The sequence below is a fragment of the Penicillium cinerascens genome (genome assembly GCF_028974065.1).
Source record: "Penicillium cinerascens strain IBT 15544 chromosome Unknown scaffold_4_segment0_segment1, whole genome shotgun sequence".
Lineage (NCBI taxonomy): Eukaryota > Fungi > Ascomycota > Eurotiomycetes > Eurotiales > Aspergillaceae > Penicillium > Penicillium cinerascens.
In genome coordinates this window covers 2,612,686-2,625,025 of record NW_026695298.1, presented here as the reverse complement: position 1 = coordinate 2,625,025, position 12,340 = coordinate 2,612,686, and the positions used below count along the sequence as shown (strand labels likewise).

General features: G+C 52.8%; 5 protein-coding genes across 5 annotated transcripts; 2 read left to right on the top strand and 3 right to left on the bottom strand.

The window, feature by feature from the left end:
• Positions 1-514: 514 nt before the first annotated feature.
• On the bottom strand, positions 515-1,316 carry N7498_010096 (uncharacterized protein; the record flags this gene model as incomplete). The annotated part of the gene is made up of 3 exons (XM_058457152.1): positions 515-526; positions 581-892; positions 1,221-1,316. 3 exons carry the CDS (start codon positions 1,314-1,316, stop codon positions 515-517), a joined length of 420 nt encoding a protein of 139 aa, XP_058304051.1.
• Positions 1,317-2,001: 685 nt separating this feature from the next.
• Positions 2,002-3,618, top strand: N7498_010095 (uncharacterized protein; the record flags this gene model as incomplete). The annotated part of the gene is made up of 1 exon (XM_058457151.1): positions 2,002-3,618. One exon carries the CDS (start codon positions 2,002-2,004, stop codon positions 3,616-3,618), a length of 1,617 nt encoding a protein of 538 aa, XP_058304050.1.
• Positions 3,619-4,048: 430 nt separating this feature from the next.
• N7498_010094 (uncharacterized protein) lies at positions 4,049-5,666 on the bottom strand (the record flags this gene model as incomplete). The annotated part of the gene is made up of 3 exons (XM_058457150.1): positions 4,049-5,060; positions 5,119-5,487; positions 5,539-5,666. The coding sequence occupies 3 exons, from the start codon at positions 5,664-5,666 to the stop codon at positions 4,049-4,051; spliced, it is 1,509 nt and encodes a 502-aa protein (XP_058304049.1).
• A 929-nt stretch (positions 5,667-6,595) lies between these two features.
• On the top strand, positions 6,596-8,760 carry N7498_010093 (peroxisomal copper amine oxidase; the record flags this gene model as incomplete). Its single annotated transcript, XM_058457149.1, has 2 exons — positions 6,596-6,710; positions 6,767-8,760. 2 exons carry the CDS (start codon positions 6,596-6,598, stop codon positions 8,758-8,760), a joined length of 2,109 nt encoding a protein of 702 aa, XP_058304048.1.
• A 387-nt stretch (positions 8,761-9,147) lies between these two features.
• Positions 9,148-11,871, bottom strand: N7498_010092 (transcription factor domain-containing protein; the record flags this gene model as incomplete). Its single annotated transcript, XM_058457148.1, has 6 exons — positions 9,148-9,754; positions 9,808-10,855; positions 10,904-11,082; positions 11,135-11,606; positions 11,659-11,725; positions 11,773-11,871. The coding sequence occupies 6 exons, from the start codon at positions 11,869-11,871 to the stop codon at positions 9,148-9,150; spliced, it is 2,472 nt and encodes an 823-aa protein (XP_058304047.1).
• Positions 11,872-12,340: the final 469 nt, after the last annotated feature.

Here is a 12,340-nt window from a genome sequence, read left to right as displayed (position 1 = left end):
TCCAGAGGGGATACCCATAATCCTCTCTGTGGATTCTTCAACGCTGGGCTCGCTATACGACCGCAGTCTCGTGACCCGAGCCACCTTCATCAAAGCCATCCCATTCTCCATTCTATGTATTGTAACTCAACGTAGCCCGCAAGCTCCAAATGCAAGATGACGACAGAGCCGGGTGTTGATCTACAAGTTTTGAGGGATTTACGATGCAGCAGAACCAGTTTTACGAATAAACTTTCGAAAATGCCTCATTATTCATAAACGTCCAAAGCTAAAACAAACATGATTGGTATGTCAAATGTAGCTCATATTTAAGCTATGATCGCCCTTCCCGACATGCCTTCCCTCTGCGACATTTGGTTCTCGTTAAAGATCTCAGCTCGCTCCCTTGCAATTGCCACCGATACCGGGAGCTCGAAGTGTTTAATAATACTGATATACTCATTTGGGTCCTGCCCGTATGGAGTATTGAGGATATTGACTGTCGGTCGCGCATTGACTGGTTGGTTGAGTAGATTCAGTGATTGGACTGTATGGCGTTAGCTTCGTAATGAAAATAATTAATTTGAGTTGGATGTAATACCTTCGGCAGATTGTCCAAGAAGTAGAACGGGTTGGCCCTGTCCATCCCCTTCTTCTCTGTGTTCTCCTTTGGTTCGAAGATCCCATCTTCGCTTTGAGGGAGGTGGTATAGATTCTTTGGTGGGTTTCTCAGCGCCGCTGAAGCGACCTCGCGATGCAATTCCAGCGCCCCAACGAAGACGGATTTCATAGCCTTCGCAGGTGAGCCCTCGCTCGGTACATCTTCGGCAGCCGGGCCGAGTTTCGTCACATTGGATTCGTTTCCTCTTGCATGTCCAGCAGCCTTTATGAGAACGGTGGCGAGAGGAAGTGTCTTTGTGTTTGTTACTCGAGGAGGCCATCACGAAGAGCAAGGAAAAAAGAAATTAACGTGAAAAGTGCCGTGTTCGCCCATCGCACAGTTATATGTGTAGGCAAATGTCGCAAATGTCGCACCCCCGAGATCTACGGGATCTGATTGGCCAAACAATGTTCTCACGACTGAATAAATAGCGCGCTCTAAGCCTCTAAAGGGAGTGCCTTCCGGGCCAAGCTGCAAGCTCCTTGAATCTATTTCGCTCTCAAATTCCCTCGCATAACAGGCGAAGGGACATATAAAAGAGTCGGTCCGTGTTCGGCCTCCCCCTTCGGCCCCTGCCTACCCCCACGGTGGCGCGTTCGGCACCTTTCGCCTCCGCGAACGTTTCGGGCAGGTACAAGCAAGCGCTATCCGCCAGGGCCCACCATGACAATGACATTTCAGACCGGAGATGAGAATCTTTTTGCCCCTGGGGAAACACGATTTGGTTACAACTTTAAATCGTGAAAACCGAGATACCTAAGATCCAGGTGGACGGTTCGGCACCGCCAACCTGTCGCGTTGCTGCAATGCACCGAGCGTTGCCACTTCGGGAATCCGAGGACCCCAGATGCGCCCCGGTGTGTCATGGATTCGGGTGTTGCAGTTCGTAGTGTGCCATGAAAGGCAACCGAGTCGGGTTCATGATCCATTAAGCTAGTCGATCGCGCGGCAGATGATTTCATGCACGAGAAGGCACCTGCTCAAGCCCGCATCTACCTCCCAGAAGAGGAATTTACTGCCTACAGCGGGCGCTAGTGGAGATGGTGACGGCAAAACGTCTGTAGAAATGTCACTCTCTTTCGTCAAGAGGATTCCAGGCTCTGGTCCATGTGGGCCAGTCTCGGTGTCCACGAGTAGCTTACCCCTCGACACCCACACATTCTCGGCGTGGGGAACCCCAGAAAAAAATGCAAAAACCGCGGAGTAGGCTGGGGCCTGTCATTCCCAATCCATTGATAGAAGCACGAGTGCGCTCCTGGGTCTTGGTCGTGTACTAGATACCCTCCACCTACAACTCGGAAATGAGCCCGTTCGAATCCTGATATCACTCAGCAAATTTGCAAAAACATACTCAACAAGTTATGGACGTGGAAACCGATACGACACTGAAACCGACCGACCAGAATGATCAAGATGCTCATGACCTCGCTGCCTTTGGCCATGACCAAAGCCTGGCGCGCAAGTTCAACATCTGGAGCATGTTAGCCATGGCCTTCTGCGTGCTAGGAACATGGTCCACCTTTGCACAAGATCTATCGGATGGTCTCATCGACGGCGGCCCCATTTCTATCCTCTGGGGTCTTTGCTTGGTGTTATTCTGCAACACATGCGTGGCCATCTCCCTGGGGGAGATTTGCAGTAGCATGCCCACGGCTCTAGGTCAGGCGTATTGGATTTACAGACTCTGGAACTCCCGTTGGGGGCGATTCACATCATACATGTGTGCCTGGATCAACGTCTTTGGCTGGTGGACGCTCGCGGCGTCGCAGGTTGCCTTCATGACCAACTTTACGCTGGGCATGAAAGTCATGTTCGCTCCAGACTGGCAGGGGGCTTCAACTGGATGGCTTGAATTTGTCGTCTACATCGGATGTGTCTTTCTCCTGACACTGGTCAACGTTGTCGGATGCCGCAGAGAGTCATTCCTGCCCTGGTTGAACAACTTCGTGGGTGTCTGGTTCTTCGGCCTGTTCTTCGTCTTTTCTTTGGCTCTCCTTATTTCCGTTGGAACCAAATCGGGTCTCTCATTCCAGCCTCCTTCCTTTGCCTTTGGCAAGTGGATTAACCAGACTGGATGGCCGGACGGTGTCGTCTGGTTTATCGGTCTGGTGCAGGCTGCCTATGGATTGACCGCATTTGACGCAGTCATCCACATGGTTGAAGAGATTCCTGCCCCGCGGAAGAATGCTCCCAAGGTCATCTACCTTGCGGTCATCTCTGGGGCAGTCAGTGGTTTTATCTTGATGCTGGTGTGTCTTTTCTGCATTCAGCAGGTAAATAGCGTTATCAACTCGCCCAGTGGCCTGCCTTTCATGACGCTCTGTCAAGAGACCGTGGGTCAGACTGGTGCTGCCGTTCTCATGGCTATGTTCATCGCAAATGGACTCGGTCAGAGCGTCAGTATCCTCACCACTGCATCCCGACTCACCTGGGGGTTCGCCCGCGACGGTGGTCTGCCATTCAGCCGATACCTGTCCCAAGTCAACCCATACTGGAAGGCACCCGTGCGTGCCCTTTGGTTCCAGGGGATCATCATCGCGCTGGTCGGAATTCTATTCCTTTTTGCCGAAACGGTCCTGAACGCCATTCTGAGTGTCAGCACCATCGCCCTGACCATCTCGTACGGCCTGCCAATCATCACAGTGCTTATGGTCGGCCGCGACAAGCTTCCCGCGGGAGGAGAGTTCAACCTTGGAAAGATCGGTGCTCCTGCAAACTGGGTCTCCGTGGTCTACTGCGTTATCACTACGATATTTTTCTTCTTCCCGAGCAGTCCCAATCCGTCGGGTAGTAACATGAACTACGCCATTGCTGTATTTGGAGTGATGCTTGTGATTGCTTTGGGATTCTGGGCTATTCAGGGCAGGAGGACTTATTTGAATACCGAGGAGGCTGCGATGGCCCAGGTGATTCTGGCTCAGGAAGAAGTGGCAAACGATCCCACCGTTCCTCCTGAGCCGAAGAAGGAGGATAATTGAGGGACTCAATTGATTCTGCCTCATATTCAATGAGGCGAGAATATTGTGGGGTAGATGAGGTTTGGTGGAAGTTGGATATCTGGTGGGAAGTGAAAGAATGTGAAAGTGAAATTTACTGTATATAGACAACAAGTACATAAAAGGCCTAGACTGGACATAGACAGGGCTGCGGTTATGCAACTTAGCGTTTGATTTTTGAAACACCACTATTATGAAATTTCTTCCTCGCTGTAGAGCTCATCACTGAAATACAACTGCATTCAGATGCTTGAAAGTTTCTCGAGGTATAAACAATAACCGAGAAAGGGAAGGCTAGATTAGAATTGCGTTTAAAAGTATGGGATATGCCTGTTAGAAACAAGAATCTCAAAGAAACGAATGCATTTTGATATCTAGTAGACTGTACAAATTTTAAACTCACGGTAACCGCTTAAAGCTTCGACTTCATGTTAACATGAATAGCCTTGACCGCGGAATACGCGTCCAAACCAGCTTCACCCAGTTCCCGACCGATACCGCTCTGCTTGACACCACCGAAAGGAATGCGCCAATCACTGTCATTGCTAGAGTTGATCCACACCATACCCGCCTGGATCTGCTTGGCAACACGGTGAGCACGAGTCAAGTTGGTAGTAAACACAGCACTTCCAAGACCGTATGTAGAATCATTAGCCATTTGCACGGCGTCCTCCTCCTTCTTGAAGCGAGAGATCACGGCAAAAGGACCGAAGACCTCTTCCTGGTAAATGCGCATGTTGGGGGTCACATCAGTGAAAACGGTGGGCTCGAAGAAGAAGCCCTTTCCGTCACCGACGCCCTTGAAAGGCTTACCACCATAAGCAAGAGTGGCCTTCTCGGACTTGCCCACATCCACGTAGGACATGATACGCTCGTACTGGGCCTGCGTCACCTGGGGACCTTGGAAAGTCTTCTCATCGAAGGGATCACCGACGATAGAAACGTTCTTAATCTGCTTCTTGAACGCCTCGACAAATTTATCGTAGATCTCGTCCTGGACTAGGATACGGGAAGTGGCGGTACAGATTTGGCCCTGATTGTACATGATACCGATGTGAGCCCATTCGACGGCCAGGTCGAGGTCGGCGTCATTGAAAACGACCAGAGGGGACTTGCCGCCGGTTTCGAGGGTGATGTTCTTCAGGTTGTTGCTGGCCATCTTCATGATGTGCTTGGCGGTGGCGGTGCTGCCGGTGAAGGCGATCTTGTCGACGTCCATGTGGGAGGCAAGAGCGGCGCCGGCGACGGAGCCGTGGCCGTTGATGATGTTCACGACACCTGGAGGGAAGCCAGCTTCCACGATCAGGTTTGCGAGGAATAGGATGGATAGAGGGGTTTGCTCGGCGGGCTTGAGCACCACGGTGTTGCCACAGGCCAGAGCAGGACCGAGCTTCCATGCGGCCATGGAGAGAGGGAAGTTCCATCTAAATAAGAAAGTCGTTAGTTACCCGGTCGATGCATATCTTCGAAGGAAGTACTTACGGGATAATCTGACCGCAGACGCCCACGGGCTCGCGCACGGTGTAGGCGAACTTGTCGGGGGTGGTGCCAATGACCTGACCAAAGATCTTGTCCGCATATCCACTGTAGTATCGGATGGTCTCGGCCGTCTCGGTCAAGTCATCGTCGCGGGAAACGGTGTAGGGCTTTCCGTTGTCGCAGGTCTCAATGGTAGCCAGGGTCTCACGGTTGTCCTCGATGAGTTGAGCCAGTTTGTTCATCAGTTTGCCGCGCTCGGTTCCGGGCAGATCGCGCCAACTGGGGTCGTTGAGGGCGGCACGAGCTGCCTTGACGGCGGTATCAACATCCTGCGCGGAAGCAGCATGGACGGAGGTGATTTCTCTGGCAGTACTTTATAGTAGTTAGCAAGTTATTCTTGAAAATGTAATTATCTGAACATACGAGGGGTTGATACTGGCGATCTTGTCGCCGGTGGACGACTTCACCCATTGGTTGTTGATGAAGAGGCCGGTAGGCTGCGTCCAAACACGGCCGTTGGGAGCAGTCAACTGAACAGATAATGAAGACATGATGTGTTTAGAATCCGTGTGATCGAGATCTAACCCAGGAAAGAACATGCGATAAGTACATTTGAAGACGGGCAGCTCTTAAGCTGCAACTACGATAAAGGTGGGTTCGGCACGACTTGCCCAAAAGAGAAGGCAGATGAGATGGAGAACAAGCGATAACCCACGGACCCACACGGCATCTCCAGAAGATCGGGTCGAGGCTCGAAGTTTCGTGGAGAAGTCGGGTTCGGGGCGCTAAACTGGATCCGGGAGGTCCAGCCCACTCGACGGGCCGATAACACGATACGAGATAGCACGAGATAGCGATAGATCTCAGTGACGCCGACAAGAGTCCGGAGTTGGCGAGCCAGCGTCTATTGACTTCCGTGATACCCTGGTTCAACATATCCAATGCACGCGAGTGCTTACCCTTACCGAGGACAAGGAGTGGCAACAGCCTCCATCGCCTCCACGGCCATCACGTGGTTTCCCCGCGAAAAGATAAGCTTGTGTCTTTGACACCTGGCATGGCATTGCACGGGGTCAACCACGATAGGTCCGTAGGGTCAACCTGCCCGATAGGAGTCACCTGGGGTATGGCATCGGAGCCGGGGTATCACACGGGTGCGATTGGCTACAACGCCCGCTATAAGACAGTTACGCAAAAAATATTATGGCATAGGAAAGTACAAAATAACCAAAACGTAAGTCGTAACGAGCTTCTCCAGGCTTTCGCCTGAATAAGGTATGGGGAAGAGAGCCCACCGCGAGTGGGCTCGGGAACAGTCGTGAAGGCGAAGTTCTGTGAACCAGACATCCCGACTGCCCGATCGGGCAGGTACATGCGTGTTCTATCTTCTTGAAAGATTGTGGAAATCAGCTATATAAGGCCCGCTGGGACGAAGTTATTCAGACCGTTAACTCCAAATTCATCTTCACCTTCCTACACCATGGCATCTGCCCCTGATACCACAACCATCCCGGGTTACACAATTTTCCGGGAGGGAGACTATGACAGCGTTGCTGCGACTGCCATGCTCCCGCAGGGAACTCCCCACCCGCTCGGTACGATCTGCACGCCTTTTTTTCTTTTCTTTTTACAACCACTGACTTTATCATAGACCAGCTTTCCATCAAGGAAATCCCAGAGGCTGCTGCGCTCATCCGCCAACATGCTGCCCCCAGGACTATCAAGTTCAACTGCCTTACTCTGCGGGAGCCCCGAAAGGCCGAGTACCAGGCCTTCAAGCAGGGTCTGATCCCTACTCCGGACCGCCGCGCTTTTGCGATTATTATTGAGCGCGAGACTCAGAAGATCGCCGAGGTCGTTGTCAACTTGAAGTCCAAGAAGGTCGAGGAGTGGAACGAGGTCAGCAATGTCATGCCTACCCTCACTCTCGAGGACTTGGATGTTATGGAGCGCATTGCCCGCGCAGATGCCCGCGTTATCCGTGCTTGCAAGGAGATCGGCATCACCGACATGTCCAAGGTTTTCCTCGATGCCTGGGCCATCGGCATTGACGAGCGCTGGGGCTACGACCGCCGTCTCCAGCAGGGTCTGGCCTACTACCGTACCTCCGATTTCGACAACCAGTACGCCCACCCTCTGGACTTCACCGTGGTGGCCGATACCGAGAAAGAGGAGGTCCTCAGCGTCGATGTTCGCTACGTGAATGGCGAGCGCACTGCCGTGCCTCTCAAGGAGCACAACTATCTCCCCGACTTCATCAGCGACAAGTACAACCACGACCGCCTGAAGCCCATTGATATCACCCAGCCCGAGGGTGTTTCCTTCAAGATCCGCGGCAACGAGCTGTCCTGGGCCAACTACAAGATGCACATCGGTTTCAACTATCGCGAGGGTATCGTCATCTCCGACGTCCGCTCCCACGACATGTACGAGGACCGCGAGCGCACCCTCTTCAACCGTGTCTCCGTCGTGGAGATGGTTGTCCCTTACGGCTGCCCCGAGAAGCCTCACCACAAGAAGCACGCCTTCGATGTCGGCGAGTACGGCACAGGTCTGATGACCAACTCCCTGAAGCTGGGCTGTGACTGCAAGGGCGCCATTCACTACATGGACGGAGTGATGTCGACCGGAAATGGTGAAGCCGCCGTGATCAAGAACGCCATCTGCATCCACGAAGAGGACAACGGCCTCTTGTACAAGCACACCGACTACCGCGACGGCACCGTGATCTCAGCCCGTGACCGCAAGCTCATCATCTCACAAATCATCACCGCCGCCAACTACGAGTACGGCTTCTACCACACCTTCACCCTGGACGGCACCTACAAGCTCGAGATCAAGCTCACCGGCATGCTGAACACCTACTGCATGCACCCCACCGAGACTGCCGCTCCCTACGGTACCGAAGTCGCTCCCCAGATCACCGCCCACAACCACCAGCACCTCTTCTCCCTGCGCATCGACCCCGAGATCGACGGCACCAACAACTCCGTCGTCCAGTCCGACGCGGTCTCCGCCGACGCCGCCGTTGGCTCCCCAGAGAACCCCTATGGCAATGCCTTCCTCAGCAAGAAGACCCCGCTCCGCACCTCCCTCGAGGGCGCCGCAGACTACTGCTACGAGACCAACCGCTCCTGGGACATCATCAACCCCAACCGCCTTAACAAGATCGCCAAGAAGCCCGTTGGCTACAAGATCCTCAACAACTCCTGCCCACCCCTCCTCGCCAAGCCCGGCAGCACAGTCTACAACCGCGCCGCATTCGCCCGCAAGCCTCTCTGGGTAACGCCGTACAAGGACTACGAGCTCTTCCCTGCAGGTGACTACGTCTGCCAATCCACCGGCGAAGAGAACCACCCCCACAACTCCACAATCCTGGACTGGGCCAACCGCAACGAGAACATCGACAACACCGATATTGTCTGCTATCTGCAGTTCGGTCTGACGCATTTCCCGCGCACGGAGGACTTCCCCATTATGCCCGCGGAGCCGGTCAGCATCATGCTGCGCGCGTCGAACTTCTTTGAGAAGAACCCCGGTCTTTGGGTGCCCCCCAGTGCCATCTGTGTTGATACACAGAGCACGAATGCATTCTCGTCTTCTTGCTGTGCCGCTAATGCTCCGGCTAGTGTGTCGAGACTGTAAGTGGTGAGAAGCTTGTGAAAAAATATTGGATACGGCATCATATGAGGACATTGTAAATAAGCCTTTTTTCTTTTGTTTATGGTTATAAAGAACATACTTGCATTGAATCTTGAACCTTTTTTGTAGTTTGCTCATATCTCTTATATTTACAACCTTGGGGGAAAAAGTTGAGAGATTATCGAAATGGGAATCTTACGGTAACTTCGGCATTCATCTTACAAGGAAGTAGTTCAAAGAGTAAAAATATTCCAAGAAAAACCTGGAGAATATTTTGGGTATCGAATCGCCAACATCAAACAGAACCTAGGCCCAAACGGCCTATTGACAGCCCTCAACACTTCTCCATTAATATATACATAAACACCACACTTGGGCATCTTCACCCCATTACATCTCCCCATTCCCGACCTTTTCTTCCACGTTCAAAAAGAAATCCAACTCACTAGGCCCAACCTGCGAGTTCTCATTCTCCGCAAGCTGCTCCAACAAACTGAGGAAAGGATCTTTCTCCAGAGAGCCTGTTTCACTAGCCGCAGTGTGCGAGCCACTAGTTTGGGACTGAGCGCCTGGCGTCAGTGCATTCCCAGGGCCATGGTTTCCATTTAGATTGTGGAATGTGTCGAAGGGGAAGGTGGCGTATTGGGGGTTTGAGGAGGGCGTTGGAGCGATGTTTAGGGATGGGTCAGTTAGAAAGGCTGAAGGGGAGAAGGCGCTGTGGATGTTATCTTCCGTGGTTTGGGGGAAGATGGTGGAGAGGGACGGGGAAGGTTGTGGATGGTTATTAGGGGGTTGGTGGAAGTGGAGAGCTGAGGAGGATGATGCCTGGCGGTGTCGTTTGGTGAATGAGGAATGTGAGTTGCGTCGTTCGGGTTCAGGTTGGGTTGCTAAGGATGATGGTGTTGGACGGGTGTCGGAGAAGAACCATGGATTTTGGTATGGTGGTGGTGCCATCGGGCGTTGGTAGTATTGGTCGTGTCGATCGACAAAGCTGGCACTGTTATCGATGTTAGTTGGCGTGGGATGGTATATCCGGGAGTGGAAATGTACTTTGATACCAAATCGTCCCCTGTGTCAACCAGACGGACATGCTCTCCATCCACCGCCAAGCCAGGATAACGGTCTAAGAAATCCTCGAGATGGAAAACAGGCGAGAACCGCATCGGGCTGCTGGCAAGGTTACGCACCAGCTCAGCGTGGCAAGTGTAGATCGACTGGAGCAGCTCACGCTGATGCTGCACACCCGCCCAGACATTGCGCAACCAGGCCAGTTGGTGCATCTCGCGAGTTAGGAACTCACCACTGGATGAGAATACCTCGCCTTCGCGGCCTTTGTAATGCACGCCGTGGACGTGTACAGTACCAGCTGTACACACACAATAGCCGACGAATGCAGGCCACTCAACGAGAGGAGAGTTTCTGCCCAGCTCAACAAGTTCTGCAATTGCATTGGAATGCGAAAAGCACAAATTGGTAGCATCGATCTGCCATGACTGGTGCTGACCGGTGCCCCGCAGCTCCGCAAGGTCGATAGGTAGGAATGGACGATAGAGCAGACAGTGCACCAGATGATAGATCAATTTGCTGAGAAGCAATGTCGTGTGCTCTGGGTGACTGAACATAACTTCAATGGATGCAAAGACGTCCTGCGTCCCCGCTGCCCAAATGTCCAACTCCTGTCGAATTTTCGAGAGGTTCGAAAGTGCATGCCAGGGGAAATGTGAGTCGCCCTTGACGCCCCCGGCAGCCAAGTACCGATTAGTGACCCCGAGGATCCGGGTGATATCGATGAGCAATGATGCCGCACTGGGAGACTTGCGCCGGGAGTCTGCAGAATATTGAATGTTGGGCCCAACGTGGAAAAGCTCACCATCCACGCTGAGGCCCGCAGCATGTGGCGACCAAGACGGCAAGCGCAAAACAATTGAATGGTCGGAGATGAGACACGGACGGCGAGATCCACAGGTGATGAATCGGTCCATAAGATATACGGACCAGAATAGGCGGCGCCTCATCTCGCGCTCGGCGGGCGACATATTAATCTTAGATGGTACTTCGCGAAACAGGTCTAATGCCACCGCCATGGCCACGCAGTTTGCTGGCAACTGTTAGCATTCGAACTGTGCATGAAACGTGCGGGTCTTACAGAATACCATATACGCTTTCTTCCCCAACCCATAGGCAAAGTAAGCCTGTGACAGTAGTAGCAGGGTCTGCAAGCCCTCCACCGTCGGATTATCGACATCAACCATCTGTCGCGCTTGCAAAGCAGCATCTAGACCCATGCGCAATGGGTGATCCGGCTGGCCGACCGAGTAAGTATATCTGTCGTGAATTAGTGATCCATATCATACGTGACTCCCGACCGAAGATATACCTGAGCGTCATGGCCGAAATGGCCATAGACAAGCACGCAGGTAGTTGACTCAATTGATGGCGCTGTCGAGTGCTCTGCTCATCCAGGATGAAGAATGGCTTGCCATGTAATCGCGCAAAGTATGCATTAAGCAGCATATCCGACAAGATACCATTCTGCTTCGGTGACGGCTGCGACAGAGCATATGACGAGCCACGGCCGGTCGGCTTTGTGTAAGTCTCCGTCTTTTGTGATGACGGATTCGAAGGCGCCGGTCGCGAGTCTGAGGGAGTGTATTGATTATATGTGGCGGCGTCTATAGTGTTGCGACGGGCACTTTGACTGCTGAGCGGGATATCTTCGGGATTGGAATCCGGGGAAGTGGGCGAGATAGGGTTTTTCTCATCGTGGAGTCTTTTCTCAAGTCCATCGACGCGTTTCAATAAAGCCTCCAACACGTCTGTTTTGGGGCCGCGTTTTTTGGGGACCGCATCTGCGGAGACCATCAGGCGATGTGATCGGCAAATGAGGGGAACGGAACTCACCGTAGACGCAGGGACATTGGAAGATCTTGCAGGCCTCGCAACTGGGGCGCAGACGGTTGCATTTGATCTGGAGAGTTTAGCCGGGTGAATGCGATCGAATTGAGGACTACCGACCTTTCTCTTGCGACAAGACTTGCAGTTCATTGCCTCGCGCGGTTCGACCGTCGCGCGGCGGGGCATGAGACGGTTGATGCTGACCTGCGGACGAGACATCGCGCATCTAGGTGAAAGGCATGAAAGGCATGAAGAAAGGAGGAAGACGAGGGAAACAGGGAAATAAGAGAGCCGATCCTCTAGTGTCGGCACGACCCTGGAGATGTGGAGGGAAATGCGGAGAAAGCCTGTCCCGCCGGAGTTTTTTCTAACTGGCTCTGGCCCTGGCTCTGGCTCCCGCGCTCTATTTACTTGACTCTAGCCTTTGGCTTTAATCATTGGCCTTGGGGCCCTCTGGTTTTACTCTGCTTCAATCGTGTTTATTTCATCGTCACCGTGCTTGAGTTGGCCCACCCAAAGTACTTAATACCCTTAATATATACCGCGGGCCTAGAAGAAAGGGGATATTTCCCCTTTCGCTCTTCCTCCGTGTTAGGGTTGTCGCTTGCAGTTCCGAAACGATCATTTGGGATACAACCCCTGTATACTAGTTACCAGTCCGGAAAGTCGACGCCCTTCCTCATCACGG